At 41.1% G+C, this 15834-nt stretch overlaps 1 protein-coding gene across 1 annotated transcript; it reads left to right on the forward strand.

The window, feature by feature from the left end:
- Positions 1-1306: 1306 nt before the first annotated feature.
- Positions 1307-13476, forward strand: LOC120540511. Its single transcript, XM_039771352.1, is given in 5 exon segments — positions 1307-1342; positions 6383-6440; positions 8572-8786; positions 10764-12547; positions 12549-13476. Coding segments are annotated over 5 exon segments (3021 nt in total).
- Positions 13477-15834: the final 2358 nt, after the last annotated feature.

A 15834-nucleotide genomic window follows, 5' to 3' on the forward strand; every position in this document is an offset into this window, starting at 1 on the left:
ATATCTATCTATCTATCTATCTATCTATCTATCTATCTATCTATCTATCTATCTATCTGTCTGTCCTTTGTGTTTCATCTTTAATTTGATTTTCTCATCAGTTATTTAAAGGATTTCTTGTTCCTTTTCTTCTTTGTCTACTGTATGTCTCTAAGTGCATGTCAAATTATCAGATTATGTTTAATCTCTGCCTAATTGTTTCCCCCATTATGCTTCATACTGATTTGCTCTGTCCTTCCCTGGCCCCTGCATACACATATTGCCAAATCGATGGAGTCCTACTCTGACTCTGGCCGTTTCATTCTCAACATCTGCACGCCAGCAGACAAAAGAGTTTGCTCGGCACAAAGCTGCATGCAGTAGGCTCTCCGCTTTTAATGGAATAAATGAGCTGCTCTGAAATGTTAATTTGTCTGGTGTTCTATTTATTTTGTAAAGGCAAAAAAGAAAAGAAATAAATTGAATTTCAAATTCTCTGCTTATGGCAAGGGACCTTTCAGCGACTTAAATGTGTCAATCCACAGGAGAAACAAGACAGGGGCCACCTTTCAAAAACGCAGGTGTGTGTTGCTGTCTGCAGGGACGCGGTGCAGTAACATCACAGGGAGGCCTATTAACAAGACGTACTAATTACTAACTTCTAACAAGTCCTCCAGCTCGCAGACAGACTCACCTTTCATTTCCAATTTAAAGAAGAAGGGATTCCGCACACACACAAAACATGACACACACACGCGAGCGCTTAAAAGATTTGCAGTAATTAGCCAGGTCTTTTACTGGGAGCAATTCAGCCTCCAGTTAGGGAGGCAGTGGATTTTGTTTGTTTTAATTACCCTGCCATAATATTACACACAAGGGCCCAATTAGCTGGTGACTGATGTGTCTGCGTCTCTGCCATGAGAGAAAGACAAGCTGGAAGGGCCTGCAGACACAAGACGTGAGCAGCTTGCTGCGGCCCACACTTGCCTTGCTTGGCCACTTTCTCACAAGCCCACATACTCTCCAGGAATTTGCCATAATGTTGCTTTCTTCTCTCATATCCTTTAGAGAAGTAGAAAAAGCAAGAAAATAGTAAGGAGTCAACATGTACTTGCACCAAGATATTGATTGGCTTCTGTGTCCTAATAAATGCAATATGTTTGATTTATGAGTACATTGCTAGCATTCTTGTTGAGGCACCACAGCAAAAAGTGCTCACTCACTCATGCCATAAAGTGCTCTTTTGGTAATCCACATGATACACACTTCCCAACCATGCAATACGTAATGGAGAGAAAGAATTGTCTAATGACAGGGTGAGGAGGGTATGAAGGACGAGGATATGAAGGATGAGGATATGAAGGTGAGGACATGAAAAGCATCTTCATATGCTGGACTAAAGGCACATTCCACTAATCTTGACTTCCATTGCTCATCAAGTTAGGGGTAGCGACCCCAGGCCCACTGTAATCGATCATCTGCTCTTGGAACCTCCCTTCAGATACAAACCTGTAGTCCTCCACTCTTTTGTGGAGCCCAAAAGAAAATACCAGACTGCTTAGCCAAGGAAATGTCCTGCAGCCTAAGAAGTTTCTGTCACTTTTGACTCAGGGGTGGGTCACATCATTTTGCCTCTGATGCAGAGTTCCCTTGCAGAAATCATAGTTTACAGATATATTGACTATTCAATCAGTAGCTGAATGATTGCAACAGAAGTGAAATATGGGCACCAGAAGTTTAAGAGCAAAATGAAAACAGTAGTCAATGTGATACAAATTTGGGTACAAATCCTAAAGCCTGCAAAATTGTTCAAGCAATAAAACTGAAGTCAAAACTATAGATGATGATTAAGCAAATGCCTGAAATTATTTTTTAGAAATACTTTGTGATTTCAAAACTAATTTCTTAACTGGAGTTTTTCCTTACTTTTAAATGAAGAGTGAATACTTTTTAACTCATGGCTCAATCCTAAATAACCACCTATCATGACATAATATTTCAAACAGCACACAGCACAAAGAGTCATAGAAATCAGCACATAAAATGATGAACATTGTCATGTCAACAATAAAAATAGTTAATTAAGTAAAGTTAAAAAATAACACAAGATGTTAATTATTGAATCCTTACAGCAGAGGAGAACTGTTCCTGCCAGTGTCCACAGTTGCCCACAGCTACGGGCGCACCAGCCCTCCTCATACAGCAATAAGACAATTGACCTGCCAGCTGAGCTACAGGAACATTTCCATTGTCCAGGAAACTGCAGTCTCCATCGACTATGGGGCAGTTGGCTCATTGTATCTTCCACAAATGGGGCACACTTCAACTCTATTATGCTAATAAATGCACACACATTACTGTTTGTTATTATGTGGATGTTAGCTTTTTACCACAATTCACAAGTAGTTATCTCAGATTCTTCAGATCTTTAAGTTGTTGTCAATGACTATACACCTTCAGCGGTGTAGTGAGAGCTTAAATGGTTTGACCGGGGGAGGGGCAAACACATTACTCAGTTCTCACATCCCGGGGTCAAATTCTACTCTGTCATTGTCTGCATAGAATCTTCCTCTTTGTGCCTGCACTGGCTTTCCTCTTGGCGGCATTGTTTCCTCGCACATCCAAAAAGACATGCTTGTTAGGTTGATTGTCTACTCCAAATTGCCCTGTGGTAGATTTGTTCTGTCCAGGATTGTTTCCTGCCTTGCACCCAGTGTTGCTAGGTTAGCCACAGGCCCCCAGTGACCTTAAATTGGACTAGCAGGTTTGAAAATGTTTTGTAATGTTGTGAATTAGGAAGTGTGGTTGAATCAGAGATATATTCCTTTCAACATTAGAGAAAATATGTGATCATTTTAGGGTACTCTCTTTCCCCTCCTTGAACATCTTTAAGGAAAAAAAGGCATTAGAAATGAAATTAGATCCTACATTGAGCTGTTCTAATATATTGATGACTTGCTTGTTTATCAGATCTTATTTTAAGATTGGTTCAGCTCTTAAAAACACTGCCTTAGCTGATGTCACTTTGCATGTCATGGGGTTTTCTTTTTCCATTCTGTCATGGTACGTAAAAAACATAAGACATCAAGCAGATGAGCTTCTCTTTTGTTTGTGAGGTCCAAACCCCATGTTTCTTATTCCTCATCATATGAATTGTTTTTCCAGACAAGCCTTCATTGATTGTTAGCTCTTGTGTACACAAAGCCCACCCCTACGACTAAATACAAAATCAAAAAGAGTAAGTCAGACTATTTATCTGACTATTTATTAAGTAAGTAGACTATTTGTAGTGAGTCTCTAGGCATGTTACATTACGTGATTGGCTTCACGGTAGCATGCAGCCAACTGCCTCCGATCACTAAGACGATGCAAGTGAGGGTTTCGACTGAAAATGAATGGAAAAGTCACGTAATGTGACAAAGACTTTAGTCAGGCACCATCAGCCGTATTATGTCTCAAATCACACACTGCCTTTTTAACCACACGTAACATTTCTCAATCTAGGCTTCTACCCTGAGAATCACTCCTTCATTCTTAAAGACCATTAAAGATTTACCATCCCACATCAACAGAGATCCCATTCTTATAGTTTTTTTTTACAATTGCTTTGGCACTAGTTTCAGAACCTTGATGTAATTTTTCAAAACTCTAGACCCAAAACAAAGATCATCTGTTCATTGAACTGAAATCACCAATTCAAAATGACAAAAGCTCACATCAAAGCATTACCATTTCAAAATGTAATTCACACATTGCATTTATGATAACTGTTCATTTCATTTCAGTGAAGTAATATCAGTTGATACAACTGCTCTAAATGATAATGCTGTTGCATTCCTCTTAAAGCATAGTTTAATAGAAAATGAAGAACCATTTATTCCATGCTCAAATCATGGAAGTATCAGGATAATATGATCCACTGACACCAATTTGTTGCTGATGATTGATTTCACCTTGAGGTATGAGAATGAATGGAATCCACAGCAACATTGCGATATTCTAACATGGAGCAGGCAGGTTGTCAAGGAGAGGGAGGAAGACACAGTGTTCACAGGAATAGCAGGAGACAAGCACCACATCTAAGAGGTGGTTGTGGGCCTCGTCTTGGAGCTTAGGGCTCACCAGAGATGTGGCCATGGGCCGCGTTTGAGAGGTGTCAGGGAACGTGGTTGAAGACAAGGCCACAGACCTAGAAAATGGCAAAAACAGCAAAGAGTATCCCATGAGACCATGTTATAACCATGGATATGACAATGACTGATGCAGCTAGAATGATTCAGCCAAACCCCAGAAGATCAACTCTGGCCTCAATTATCAGAACCTTCTGCAATGAGAACCAATAAGTCTTCAGCATGCACCACAGTGAACATTAAAGTAACACAGGCCACTCTTGTCACTGTATAGCATGCCAATGTGTAGCACAGAGTAGGTTATGCGACTATGTAAACGTGTTTTACAGTATGAAGTTATGTTTCTCCTATAATTTTTCCTACAGAATTAAGACTAAACCAAATACTGGAGGGAGAGGCAGATTCCTAACTGACAAACAAGACTGGGCTGTGGTCAATTTGATCCGGGCCAGAAATGACATTTGTCTTACAGAAATCAGACAGCACATTCTGGACAATGAAGTCTCCTTCAACAATATGGAAGCCATAAGTTTGCCAACTGCTGCATGCCTGCTGAAAAAGGCACTAAATGTTACTAAAACAGTTATACCGTGTGCCTTTTGAGAGAAAGGCAGACAGAGTGAAGCAACTGAAGATAATCCCCATCATTATACTGTAACATGTCTTTTTACATAGAAGGTGATGGGCCTGGATACTGATAAAAACCATCATAAATTCATTATTGTGAATGAGATCGGCCCGGACAAGGAGGAGAGGTCATAATTTCATTGGTCAGTAGGCAACCTTCAAAGTACCCGGACAACATGGGGTCAAAATCACCATGTGTATGGCTAAATCAGAGGAGAGTGTGGTGGGACGAAGACCCTGTACTGTCTCATACAATGCAGAGTTTTTTTTAAACATTCCTTGATGAGCTAACTGTGGCATGTAGAACTGTTGGCGTGACCTATGTTATTGTGTGGGGCAATATCAGGTTCCACCATGCTCAAGTGGTGTAGGCATAGTTTCAGTCACATTCACAACTCACCACCATGTAGTTTCCCCCATTCTCTCTCTTCTGAAACTAGTGCCAAAGTGATTGTAAAAATGGTACAATTAACTCAAATCATTCACATTCTTTGTCTCTCCTTATTCGAACCTCTAACTGTAGGCACTGCCCCTTTTAATTAGCCATTATAATTTAATCTAATCAGTTCTCTTTACTGATAATATCCATTCACTCATATGACCAAAGGAAGTTCAGGTTAGCCCTAACTGGAGTTTACTGCAATTTGCTTGTTCACAAATACCAGGGCAATCTTACAATTTTGTAAGTAGATTCAGTTAACACAGAGAAGGGAGCAAAAGCTTAATGTTTCCTCCATTTTTTGTGTTTTCTTTTGTTTTTACAATAGTCTCAAATGACAAAGATACTTTTGAGACATAAACAATAAACGAAACTACAGAAGCAGCAAGTGCATATAGTAATCCAAAGATACATACAACTGTGTTTTTAGTTTTCCAATAGCTTCACAAAGCTCAGATATATAAGATGAGAGTGTTGCACCACCACTTACTTCACTGCCATCTGAGTGAGGTCCCTACCTTCTCTGGTATAAAAAAGTGCCTGACAGATGGTGCATGGCTACATCTGGTGGTAGCTGGGCTCAGTGGTTTGGTTTGGGTAAAGAGAAGATTCGTTATTTCAGAATCTGTTTAATTTTCAGAAACTCTACGAAGAGCTATTCTTAGAAAACAAGTAAGTCTCCATGAAACAATCCAGCTAGTGATGTGAATGTTGTACAGCTAGTTTATACTTAAATAACATAATATCATTGCATAGAATGTTACAATGTCAAGACATTTACTGTGTTTTACCCAGTAGTTCTTCTGCCATTGTTCACAACTATACTAACCAAGAAACCTGGGGGTTATTCTAGATCCTGAGCTGGAAATGCCTTTCCATGCACATGTGAAAGGGGATACTGTATGTGCTCAAGCCCCTAATTGATTTCTTTTTCTGAATTAGTGAGGTTTTTCACCAAGGTAGCTATTGTCCAAAGGGATCTTCCCATTACAAAACCCCTCACTTGTGGCTTTAAAAGAAGTAAAATAGGTGTTTCCTTCAGAACAGGCTTGGCTTTATAGATCCATATTGGGGTGGGATTATGTGGATCTCTCAATATTTGAATGATCTCATGGGCTGGCTTGATTGGTTGTTTTCTCATTTTTTTTCTTATTTTGTACTATATTATTGTTTATGATTTTGTTGTGTCCTTTTCAACGATTTACAGGGTGATGTCTATGTCCCTCCATCAAACTGCCATGATTTAGACAACAGTAAATCATCACGTACACTTTGTCAGTTTTTAAGGTTGTACTGAATTAGTTAGCCATTTCCTGTGTACAGCTTGTCTTGTACTTATGATTTTCCCTCGTATTCAGCCATGCACTTTTCAATTCATACCCCACCTCCCTGGTTCAGTCACATTTCTGTCCTCATCCAGATAAGGCTGTCCTTGTGTTTCTTCCCTACATTTTCTGAGAACTGCTCATATAGGAGAGCTTAGAATTCTCACATATGACTTTATGAAAATTGTTATATTAGTTAAGACATACAGAGATTTTGTTGCAGCAGTTTGTTGACAGAAAAGCTGAAGTGCCTTGACTCTGCCATGTCACTGGCATTAGACTCTGCTGCAATTACATAACTTTGTTGAATCATCTAATTAAAAGCTTGTGGTAATAGTAAAAAGAAAGAAAGGAAGCAAACACGAAAACAAGAATTAATAGGCAGTTCTTTGTTTTTAGCTGTTACTTAGGCTTAAGGGTGTCAGGAAGGCTTCGGTCGCTAATGTTTGTTTGCTATAAGACTTAAAAAATATCTAAAACATGAAGACATGGATGAAAAAAATGAATAAAAGCATAGAGGCAGATTATGCAGAAGTGGGATTCAGCAGCTAGAGACCAATTAGCAAGGAGCTGCATTTTATTTTGGTTTCCAAGTGAGTGTGAGAGAAAACGAAAGAGACAGCGAGACACAGAAAACAAAGCACCTGGCTCAATCCCTCTTCTACCCCGCACTCGCCAGAACTCCAATTAGAACTTTTCCAACCCGCTATCAGTATGCCATGCCTGCGACCCGCTCACTTCTTAGCCTGAGGCGATGGAATACGTTATTCTGTGCTTGTCCGGGGGGGCTGTTTGGCTGCGGCTCTGCTGCCCCCTGGATAGCGTGGGATTCCGATGAATAACTTGAAAAAGAAAAGAAAAGGGGGGGTGGCAGCAAACGTTCGACGTTTTAATGATTTTTCTCATGGGGTTTCATTCTCTTTTTTTAATTTGCAAATTGTGATCAATGCCTGTTAGCATGAATTTACTTCAGATGTTCAAAGAGGGCAATAGAGAGCTCTATCTCTGTCTGTCAGTCTCTCTTACTCTTTCAATGGTGCATAAAGATTGACTGCAAGATTTTTGTAAAGTTTTTCTTCATTTCAGGCTCATAATGAGCAGAGTCCTTAAATACTGAACAAGTGATGCAAACATGAGACATCAAGCCTGCACTTGTTTATCTAGTTATGTCTGTGTACTTTTTTTACCTTATTTTTCCACACTCGGTCATGTTGGTGTATGTCAGGGACAAGTCTATTGTGTGCTTGTCACCTGCTCAGGACTGGTGTGCAGTGATGCACACTCATCTGCTGCTCTTTTTTATCGGGAATAGGACCTGCCACCATGCAATTTGCTTGTGAGGAGCAAGGCTACTGGGTGCTTAAGCTTACTTCAACTAATGATATAAAGTTGACAGAGAATTTTTAACTCAATAATTCCTTTTGTCTTTAGAGAGGCCACTAACATCTGTGCCATGCCCTGCTTATGAATGTTGAGAATAACGTGATCAGTGTTTTTCTTGTACTTGCTTAATTATTTAAGCATGATGTTTCTGCTAAGTGGAGATCTTTTTTCTGTGGTAATGTTATGACCACTTTTTTATAATTTGAAGCAAGGTTGGAAAATCATTTTTTTAATTAACACAAATCCATCAACTTGTTCTTTTCCAGAGGGCCCAACTGAAAAACTAGACCTGAAGTTTCTCATGAGAAAGTTACATTTCCAGAGATGCAAATCAAATTCCACCTGCGAATTTCACAAACTTGGCTTTTTCTTTCATTGTATCACAAGTTTGATTGGAGCTTAGATACCAGTGGTGAGTGTGACCTGATCAAGACTTGGAAGATGTCTTGTACATGGGACAAGTGGGTCATTGTTAGATGCTAGTGGAAATGGTTCAGATTAACTCTGCAGTAGTATTTTATTTAATAGTACAATTCAGCAATTTATAGCTATTAAGTGCATTTATCGATAATTAGAGTTGAGGTGATTACTATCTGCTCTTTTAAATAAAGCCATCATACCCATGAGTTCCCTCATCGTTGGTAATTACCCTAAATTAACATCCACAACCATTTGAAAACTTTGACAGGGTGTTTACTGAGCAACAACAACTGCATTAGTGAAAGATACTGTGGTGGACAGCTTGGGACCCTTGCCCAGCTGGGACATCTCGATGATGGAAGGACCTGGGGAGAAGACATATCCACAGTAATATCTCCCCCAGGACGCGAGAGGGCAGCCTCCCTGGATTGCACTGGAGCCACGGGCTTGGAGCTTGGAAGCTCAACCCTATTTGGGCCCAAGGTCAGTCCCAGATCTTTGGACTTCAGAACGTCCGCCATACCTGGAAGTGGTGCCTGAAGAGGATCTGGGAACATGTGGAGTACTTCCAGGTACTCTTACAGCACCTCCTCCACACTCGGGAGTGCTCCCAGAACAAGATGAGAGTGCACCTGTAGCACTTCCAGGTGCACTATAAAAGAGGCTGCTTCACTCCATTCCGGGAGCCGGAGTCAGGGAGGTGGAGGACAGAGCTTGTGTGTAGGTGGTAAGGAAGAGAGAATGAAGAAAGATAAGAAGAAAAAGAAACAGAGCTGTAGTGGTAATTAAGGGCATTGTGCGGTAAAAGAAAATAAAAGGGTGTATTTTGCACTTGTGTCTCTGTGCCTGTGTGTGTCTAGGGCTGATTTTTCCACAATACATCAATATTGAAGCTTCACCCTACGTTGTCATCACTGATCTAGAAGGGTCTATACAAAAACCCAACTATGAGAGTATAGTGATTTCCGCAAAAGAGAGTTAAGGAATGTGTTACTTCTTCTACAATTATTAGGACAACCTGAAATTGTATATACTATGTTTGAACAACAGCAGAACTCTGGTGTTCTGTAACAACTGAATTTCATGGTCTTATTGGGGCCTCATTCCCGACTCTACCATTGCCTCCTTCGTAGTTTTACCCCAATGTACTCTTCCAGTTGTTACTTAATTATTTTCAATTTTATTTAGAGCCGTGTGGGGGTTTATTTGGCCAATTGTCCTCAGGAGTTGTAGCTAGTAGAGCTGCAGTCATCTTAGAGAAATAAATGGGCCCATACTATAGATGCCTCAGCAAACCACTGTCACATTAGTTAAACACGTTTTCAGTTGATTTGCTCAACATTTTTCACAAGGTTTAGAATTTTTTTTAATCTTCAGCTTGTATTTTTGGTATCTGAAATTTTTTGATTACTTTAAATCCCCACCCCCTTGAGTTTAATATATAGAAGAAAACAAGGAAAGTGACTGACAGAACTAACATACATACCAATAATACCATAGTTTAAAATTCTAAACACATTTTAGTAAAATAACAACAGAATTTAACCAACATGTTAACAAAGAAGAACAAAGGAAAGTATTCAACAAAAAAATAACAAAATAAACTGCAATGAGAGAAGTTGCAAAATCAACCGGAATGTTCAAGCAAATTATAGAAAAAAACTCGATCTAAATCCGTTAAGTAGTTCTCCCGTGAAAAGCAGACAGACAGACATTGGATTTTATATATATAGAGAGATTATTGGTCTGTTTAATCCTTTAATTATTTTTCAAAGTATTTAGTATTAATTTTATTTAGTACTTGTCTAACCTTTATTTTTTAATTCTTTATTTTGGAAAAAAATGAATTAATTTGATTAATTATTAAATTGGTAGGGTTTTTGAAAGTTTGACCTTCCCCTTTTGGGATATTATCATACAGTAAAAGCCCTGATTGCTTAAATATCTGCACATCAAAATGCCAGAATGTTTACAATGTGTCAGTTCTGCTGTCAAATAAAGATAAGATTCATGAGTTACTATGTACAGATGAGTCATCCTAAAGCAAAATGAGCCTATGTCCCTGCATTTTATCATTTTACTCTTAAAACATTTACATATCTTATTCGTGAGCTTGATCTTTAGTGAACGTCTGAGCAGAGATCATTATTCTAGAATAGTTAAGTGACTGTGAGGGCTAAATAAATGAGTGATTCTGTACTAAAGAATGTCAAGAAAACCCTACATTATAAAATAGGTAGGGGCCAGTACAGTGTATGGTGTACTTGACATGTATGGTAGAATAACTAGTGGTCAGTACATTGGAAGATGTCAATAATGCAGAATGTTAGGATAACTAAGAACCTGCATATTTACAATTCATAAGTGATCCTGTATGTTAGGATATTTAATATAATTCATGATGTAGGTGACCCCATATATTAGAATGTGTAATGGCCAGCAAATGTGAGTAATTGGCAGATTATTAGGAAGAAGCTCATGACGATGCGTAGAGCAGAATGGCATAGGAGGCGGAAAGTTGAAAGAGCCAGGAAGCGAACCTCATTTGTAGCTGACCCCTTTGGCTTTACAAAAAGACTGCTGGGAGAGAAGCGCAGTGGACGTTTGGATTGCCCTAAGGAAGAGGTAGATCTCTTCCTGCATAACACCTTGAGTGATCCAGACAGAGAGCAAGAGTTAGGGCCACAGACAGCCCTCTTGAAGGTACCAGCACCAATAGTTGAGTTCAATACTTCAGAACCCACCTGGCAAGAAGTTCAAGAGGTGGTAACAGCAGCCAGAGCGAGTTCTGCTCCAGGTCCCAGTCAAGTACCATATAAGGTGTACAAGCACTGCCCAGGACTCCTTTGAATCCTCTGGAAGATTCTCAGAGTGATTTGGCGAAGAGGGATCATCGCAGAGCAGTGGAGGGAGGCTGAGGGTGTCTGGATCCCTAAGGAGGAGAATTCAACAACACTGGAGCACTTCCGATCCATCTCACTCCTCAGTGTGGAGGCCAAAATCTTCTTTAGCATTTTAGCTAGAAGGATGACAGACTTCCTACTGAAGAATGGTTATATTGACACATCGGTACAAAAGGGCGGCATTCCTGGAGTGGCAGGGTGCCTGGAACATACTGGAGTCGTCACACAATTGATAAGGGAAGCACGTGAGGGAAATGGAGATTTAGCTGTGCTTTGGCTGGACCTTGCCAATGCATATGGGTCAATCCCTCACAAGCTGGTTGAGACGACTCTAGATCGGCACCATGTACCCTGTAAGATCAAGGATCTCATTCTGGATTATTACAGTAACTTCAGGCTGAGAGTTACTTCAGGGAGCATTACATCAAACTGGCATCGGCTTGAGAAAGGGATAATTACTGGCTGTACAATTTCTGTGATCCTTTTTGCTCTCGTGATGAATATGTTGGTCAAGGCTGCTGAAACGGAGTGCAGAGGCCCCCTGTCTAAGTCTGAGTTCCGGCAGCCCTCGATCAGAGCCTTTATGGATGACTTGACAGTCACCACTACCTCAGTGCCTGCGTGCAGGTGGATTCTTCAGGGCCTGGTTAAGCTCATTTCTTGGGCTAGGATGAGCTTCAAGCCAACAAAATCCAGGTCTATGGTACTGAAGAGAGGGAAAGTGGTGGACAAGTTTCGCTTCTCAGTGGATGGCGTAACAATACCATCAATTAATGAGAAACCAGTCACTAGCCTAGGTAAGGTTTTGAACTGTAGCCTCAGAGATACTGCGTCAGTCCAGACAACGATCAAGAAGCTGGAAGCTTGGTTGTCGGCAGTAGATAAGTCTGGTTTACCTGGCAGATTTAAGGCATGGATATACCAGCATGGCATCTTGCCACGGATTCTTTGGCCGCTGTTGGTGTACGAAGTGTCGATGTCTACAGTAGAGGCCCTGGAGAGGAAGATCAGCTGTCATCTTCGAAGATGGCTTGGCCTGCCTCACAGTCTAACGAGTGTAGCACTATATGGCAGGAGTAATAAACTTCAGCTTCCTATCAGCAGCCTGGAGGAGGAGTTCAGGGTTTCTTGTATAAGAGAGGCCCTAGTCTACCAAGGCTCTGGAGATTCTAGAGTAACAGCAGCAGGTATTGAAGTGCGAACAGGAAGGAAGTGGAGAGCACAAGAGGGACTGGAGTTGGTAGAGTCTCGGCTGAGACACAAGGCACTTGCGGGCACAGTGGCAACGGGGCGAGCAGGACTGGGAGCAATCCCAAAGCCACAGTACAACAAGGCTCAGGGTTCTGGTCTTAGAGGAAGTCCGAGCAGGTGTTGAGGAGGTGAGGACCAGCAGGGCGGTGAGCATGCGACAGCAAGGGGCATGGACGAGGTGGGAAGGAGCGCTGGAGAGGAAGATCACCTGGAACGACATCTGGAAGGCAGAGCCACAGTGTATTAAGTTCCTGGTCCAAGCTGTGTACGACGTGCTCCCCAGCCCAATGAACCTGCATGTTCGGGGCAAGAGTGAAGTTCCAACGTGTCCACTCTGTCCTGGACGAGGATCCCTGGAGCATATTCTGAGTAACTGCCCATCTGCCCTTGGAGAGGGCCGATACCGTTTTCGACACGATCAGGTCCTAAAGTGTATAGCAGAGACCATTTCACATGCAGTGGCCAACAGCAAATATGTTGGCAGCCAGAGAAGAATTGCCTTCATAAGGGCTGGTGAGCAGGCGCAAGCAAAGCAAAAATCAACCAGCCTCCTTTCATCTTCAGCAGACTGGGAGCTGCGGGTTGACCTGGGCAGGCAGCTCAAGTTCCCGGAATTTGCAACATCAACCTCATTGAGACACGATATAGTTTTAACATCTGCATCGTCCAAGCAAGTCCTTTTGTTGGAACTGACAGTCCCATGGGAGGACCGCATGGAAGAAGCAAATGAGCGTAAGCGGCTCAAGTACCAGGAGCTCATTGAGGACTGCCGAAGGAAGGGCTGGAAGGCTTGCTGTGAGCCCATAGAAGTAGGGTGCAGAGGCTTTGCCGCTCGATCCCTGTGTAAGATCTTTGCCAGGCTTGGAATCACAGAAGCTGCAAAGAGGAGAGCCATTAAGTCCATCACAGAAGCCGCAGAAAGAACCTTGAGGTGGATTTTGATCAAGAGGTCCGCAAAAGTGGGCCAGTGCTGCTGGGACACATGTTGGGGCGTGATCAACCCCGGCTGGGTCACCTGAGAGAGGGTGTCTGATGTTGTGAGACCCGAAACACCTGATGATCTCAGGAAACATCACTGATGATGTGTCCCAGCGCATCCAAAGATGTATCTAAGTACTAAGATGTAGGTGACCCTGTAAGCTAGAATAAGCAAAGTCCAGCACTTCAAGTGCTGTAAATAAATGTGTGCTGCAATTATTAGTGGCTAACATGTTAAATCTTGAAGATGATCAGTACATTCTAATTGTTTGGTGCAGTAAATGCTATGTTTTATATACATTTGGATAACTTGAGCAGGTGTCTTATAACTTGCAGTTGATTATGTGTGCCAGCATTACAACTAGAAACAAAACTGACAAAGCAAACAACCAAAAGCAAAGGATTTGTAAATAAAGAGATTTTAATACCAAGTTGCATATGCAGTTGGTGTAGATTGAGTGACTTACTTATAGGTTGTTCAGGGTTAAACAGTGAGTCAGAGAATCTGAATGAATTAGCAGTCTTGTCGTTTACAGTCCAATGTCTTGGCCACTGGGCCCCACTGAACAGTTGTGTTGTGTGCTAATGAAGGACTTGAATAAAGAAAAGCATGGTTTGGGAAGGAATCCCCGAATTAATAGGGTTCAGTATGTTAGAATGAATGAAGGGCTATGCCCAGTACTATAATTGAGGGGTCAGTGTATTTGTCTTACATTAATGTATCACAGGGATCCAGCTCCTATGCCAGCTGAAATGAATGGATGGATTAGTGGAAATCCATTTCAGCTCATTAACACATCCATCTATTCACCAATTTTTAAACAAATGTCTTCCGTTAGAAGGTTGTGGGTTGTCAGCCTCAGGTTAAAGTGAGAAACCAATCATAAGATAGAGGGGACACTAGAACATTTCACTACACACATACTAGTTCAGTTTAAACATGCACATCATTAGAATTTAGAAGGAATCGAAAATAACTGGTGAAATCCTGAACTTGTTCAGAATGTGCAAACTCCACACAGACATCAACTAGATTGAGAATGCCACATTTTGAAGCACTTCTGGGTTACATAATAATGGTACATTTATTACAGTAGTAGTACAGTAGTAGCAAGAAAAGTGTTTCTTGTAGTGGTGCAGTTGTTTGTTCTGCTTCTTCACATCTGCTGGGGATCTTCAGCTAAATCATGCTTTGTGAAATTTGTGTGTTATCCCTGTGGCCATTTTCTGCAGGTACCTACACATACCAAAGTGTAACATGTAATTTTAGTGTTGGGACTCTGAAATGGCCCAGTGTGAATGAATGGGAGCATGTGTGGGAGTGTGTCCTGTTATGGACTGGCATCTTATTCAAGATGATCTTCTGCCTTGTACTCCATGCTTCTGGTGTAGATATCATCTTCTTAGCTAGCTAAAGTGAGTAATCTGAAGCTGCTTTTTCACATTCAAAGTAAGGAGCAGCAAGAGTTATTTCTGATAAGGAAGCAACCTACCATTGAATTGACATAAATGAACTCAAACTATTATAGTTGATCTCCGCAATGGGCTGGTGCCCTGTCCATGTATGGTTTTTGCCAGGGTTGCCTCTGACTCTCCATACAACTTTAATGATTAGGCAGCATGGCCAAGTGGTTAAGGTATTGGACCAGAAAACACACGGCTTCCAGGGCAATACCAGTCTTGTTCTTGCAGTGTGACCATCAGTGTATAAGCTGCCTTTGAGTAATATGAAAAAAACTTGTAAGTGAGCAAAGAAACCATTGCAGGAAATATGCATGAAGTTAACCTATACATGTTTGTATTTTGTAGTGGGCTGGTGCTCAGTCCAGAGTTTGCTCCTGCCATATGGTCAATGCTGCCAGTACAGGCTCTATCTCAGTATGACCCTGAATTAGACCGCTTGGGGTACAGTAAATTGTTCTAGAATTTAATGTTTTTGGACTATGGTGGAAAAATTGATACGTCAACAGGAAATCCGTGCAAAGTTGTGCAGAACATTCCCAGTGGGAATTTAGATATTAAATCATAATTGAGTTAATTTATGCATTCATTGCAAAATCAGAAGCTGAGTGCTCTGGTGTGGGAAATTAGCAGTGAAAGTGTTCAGAAATACCATGACAGTGTTGAAGTTTGCTGTATTGAGGAGATCATGATCTTCAGAGATTTGCACTGGATATATTTGTGATTGCAAAATGAAGGCTGAGTGATGAAATTGCTTTTTTTTTTATTAAGTGTATATTTTTTTTATAAATGACAAGTGATTAGTCTGCAAAAAACGGAAATTCTGTTTGTTTAGCAAAGCTGCCAGGCTTTCACACTGGCACTCCCAGTGTAGTTATAAGTGTGAAAGTAGAGTGGATGCAGAGCAGGGGTCTCACCACAACATTCCAAATGTTCCT

This window comes from Polypterus senegalus, chromosome 12, assembly GCF_016835505.1.
Source record: "Polypterus senegalus isolate Bchr_013 chromosome 12, ASM1683550v1, whole genome shotgun sequence".
Taxonomy (NCBI): domain Eukaryota; kingdom Metazoa; phylum Chordata; class Cladistia; order Polypteriformes; family Polypteridae; genus Polypterus; species Polypterus senegalus.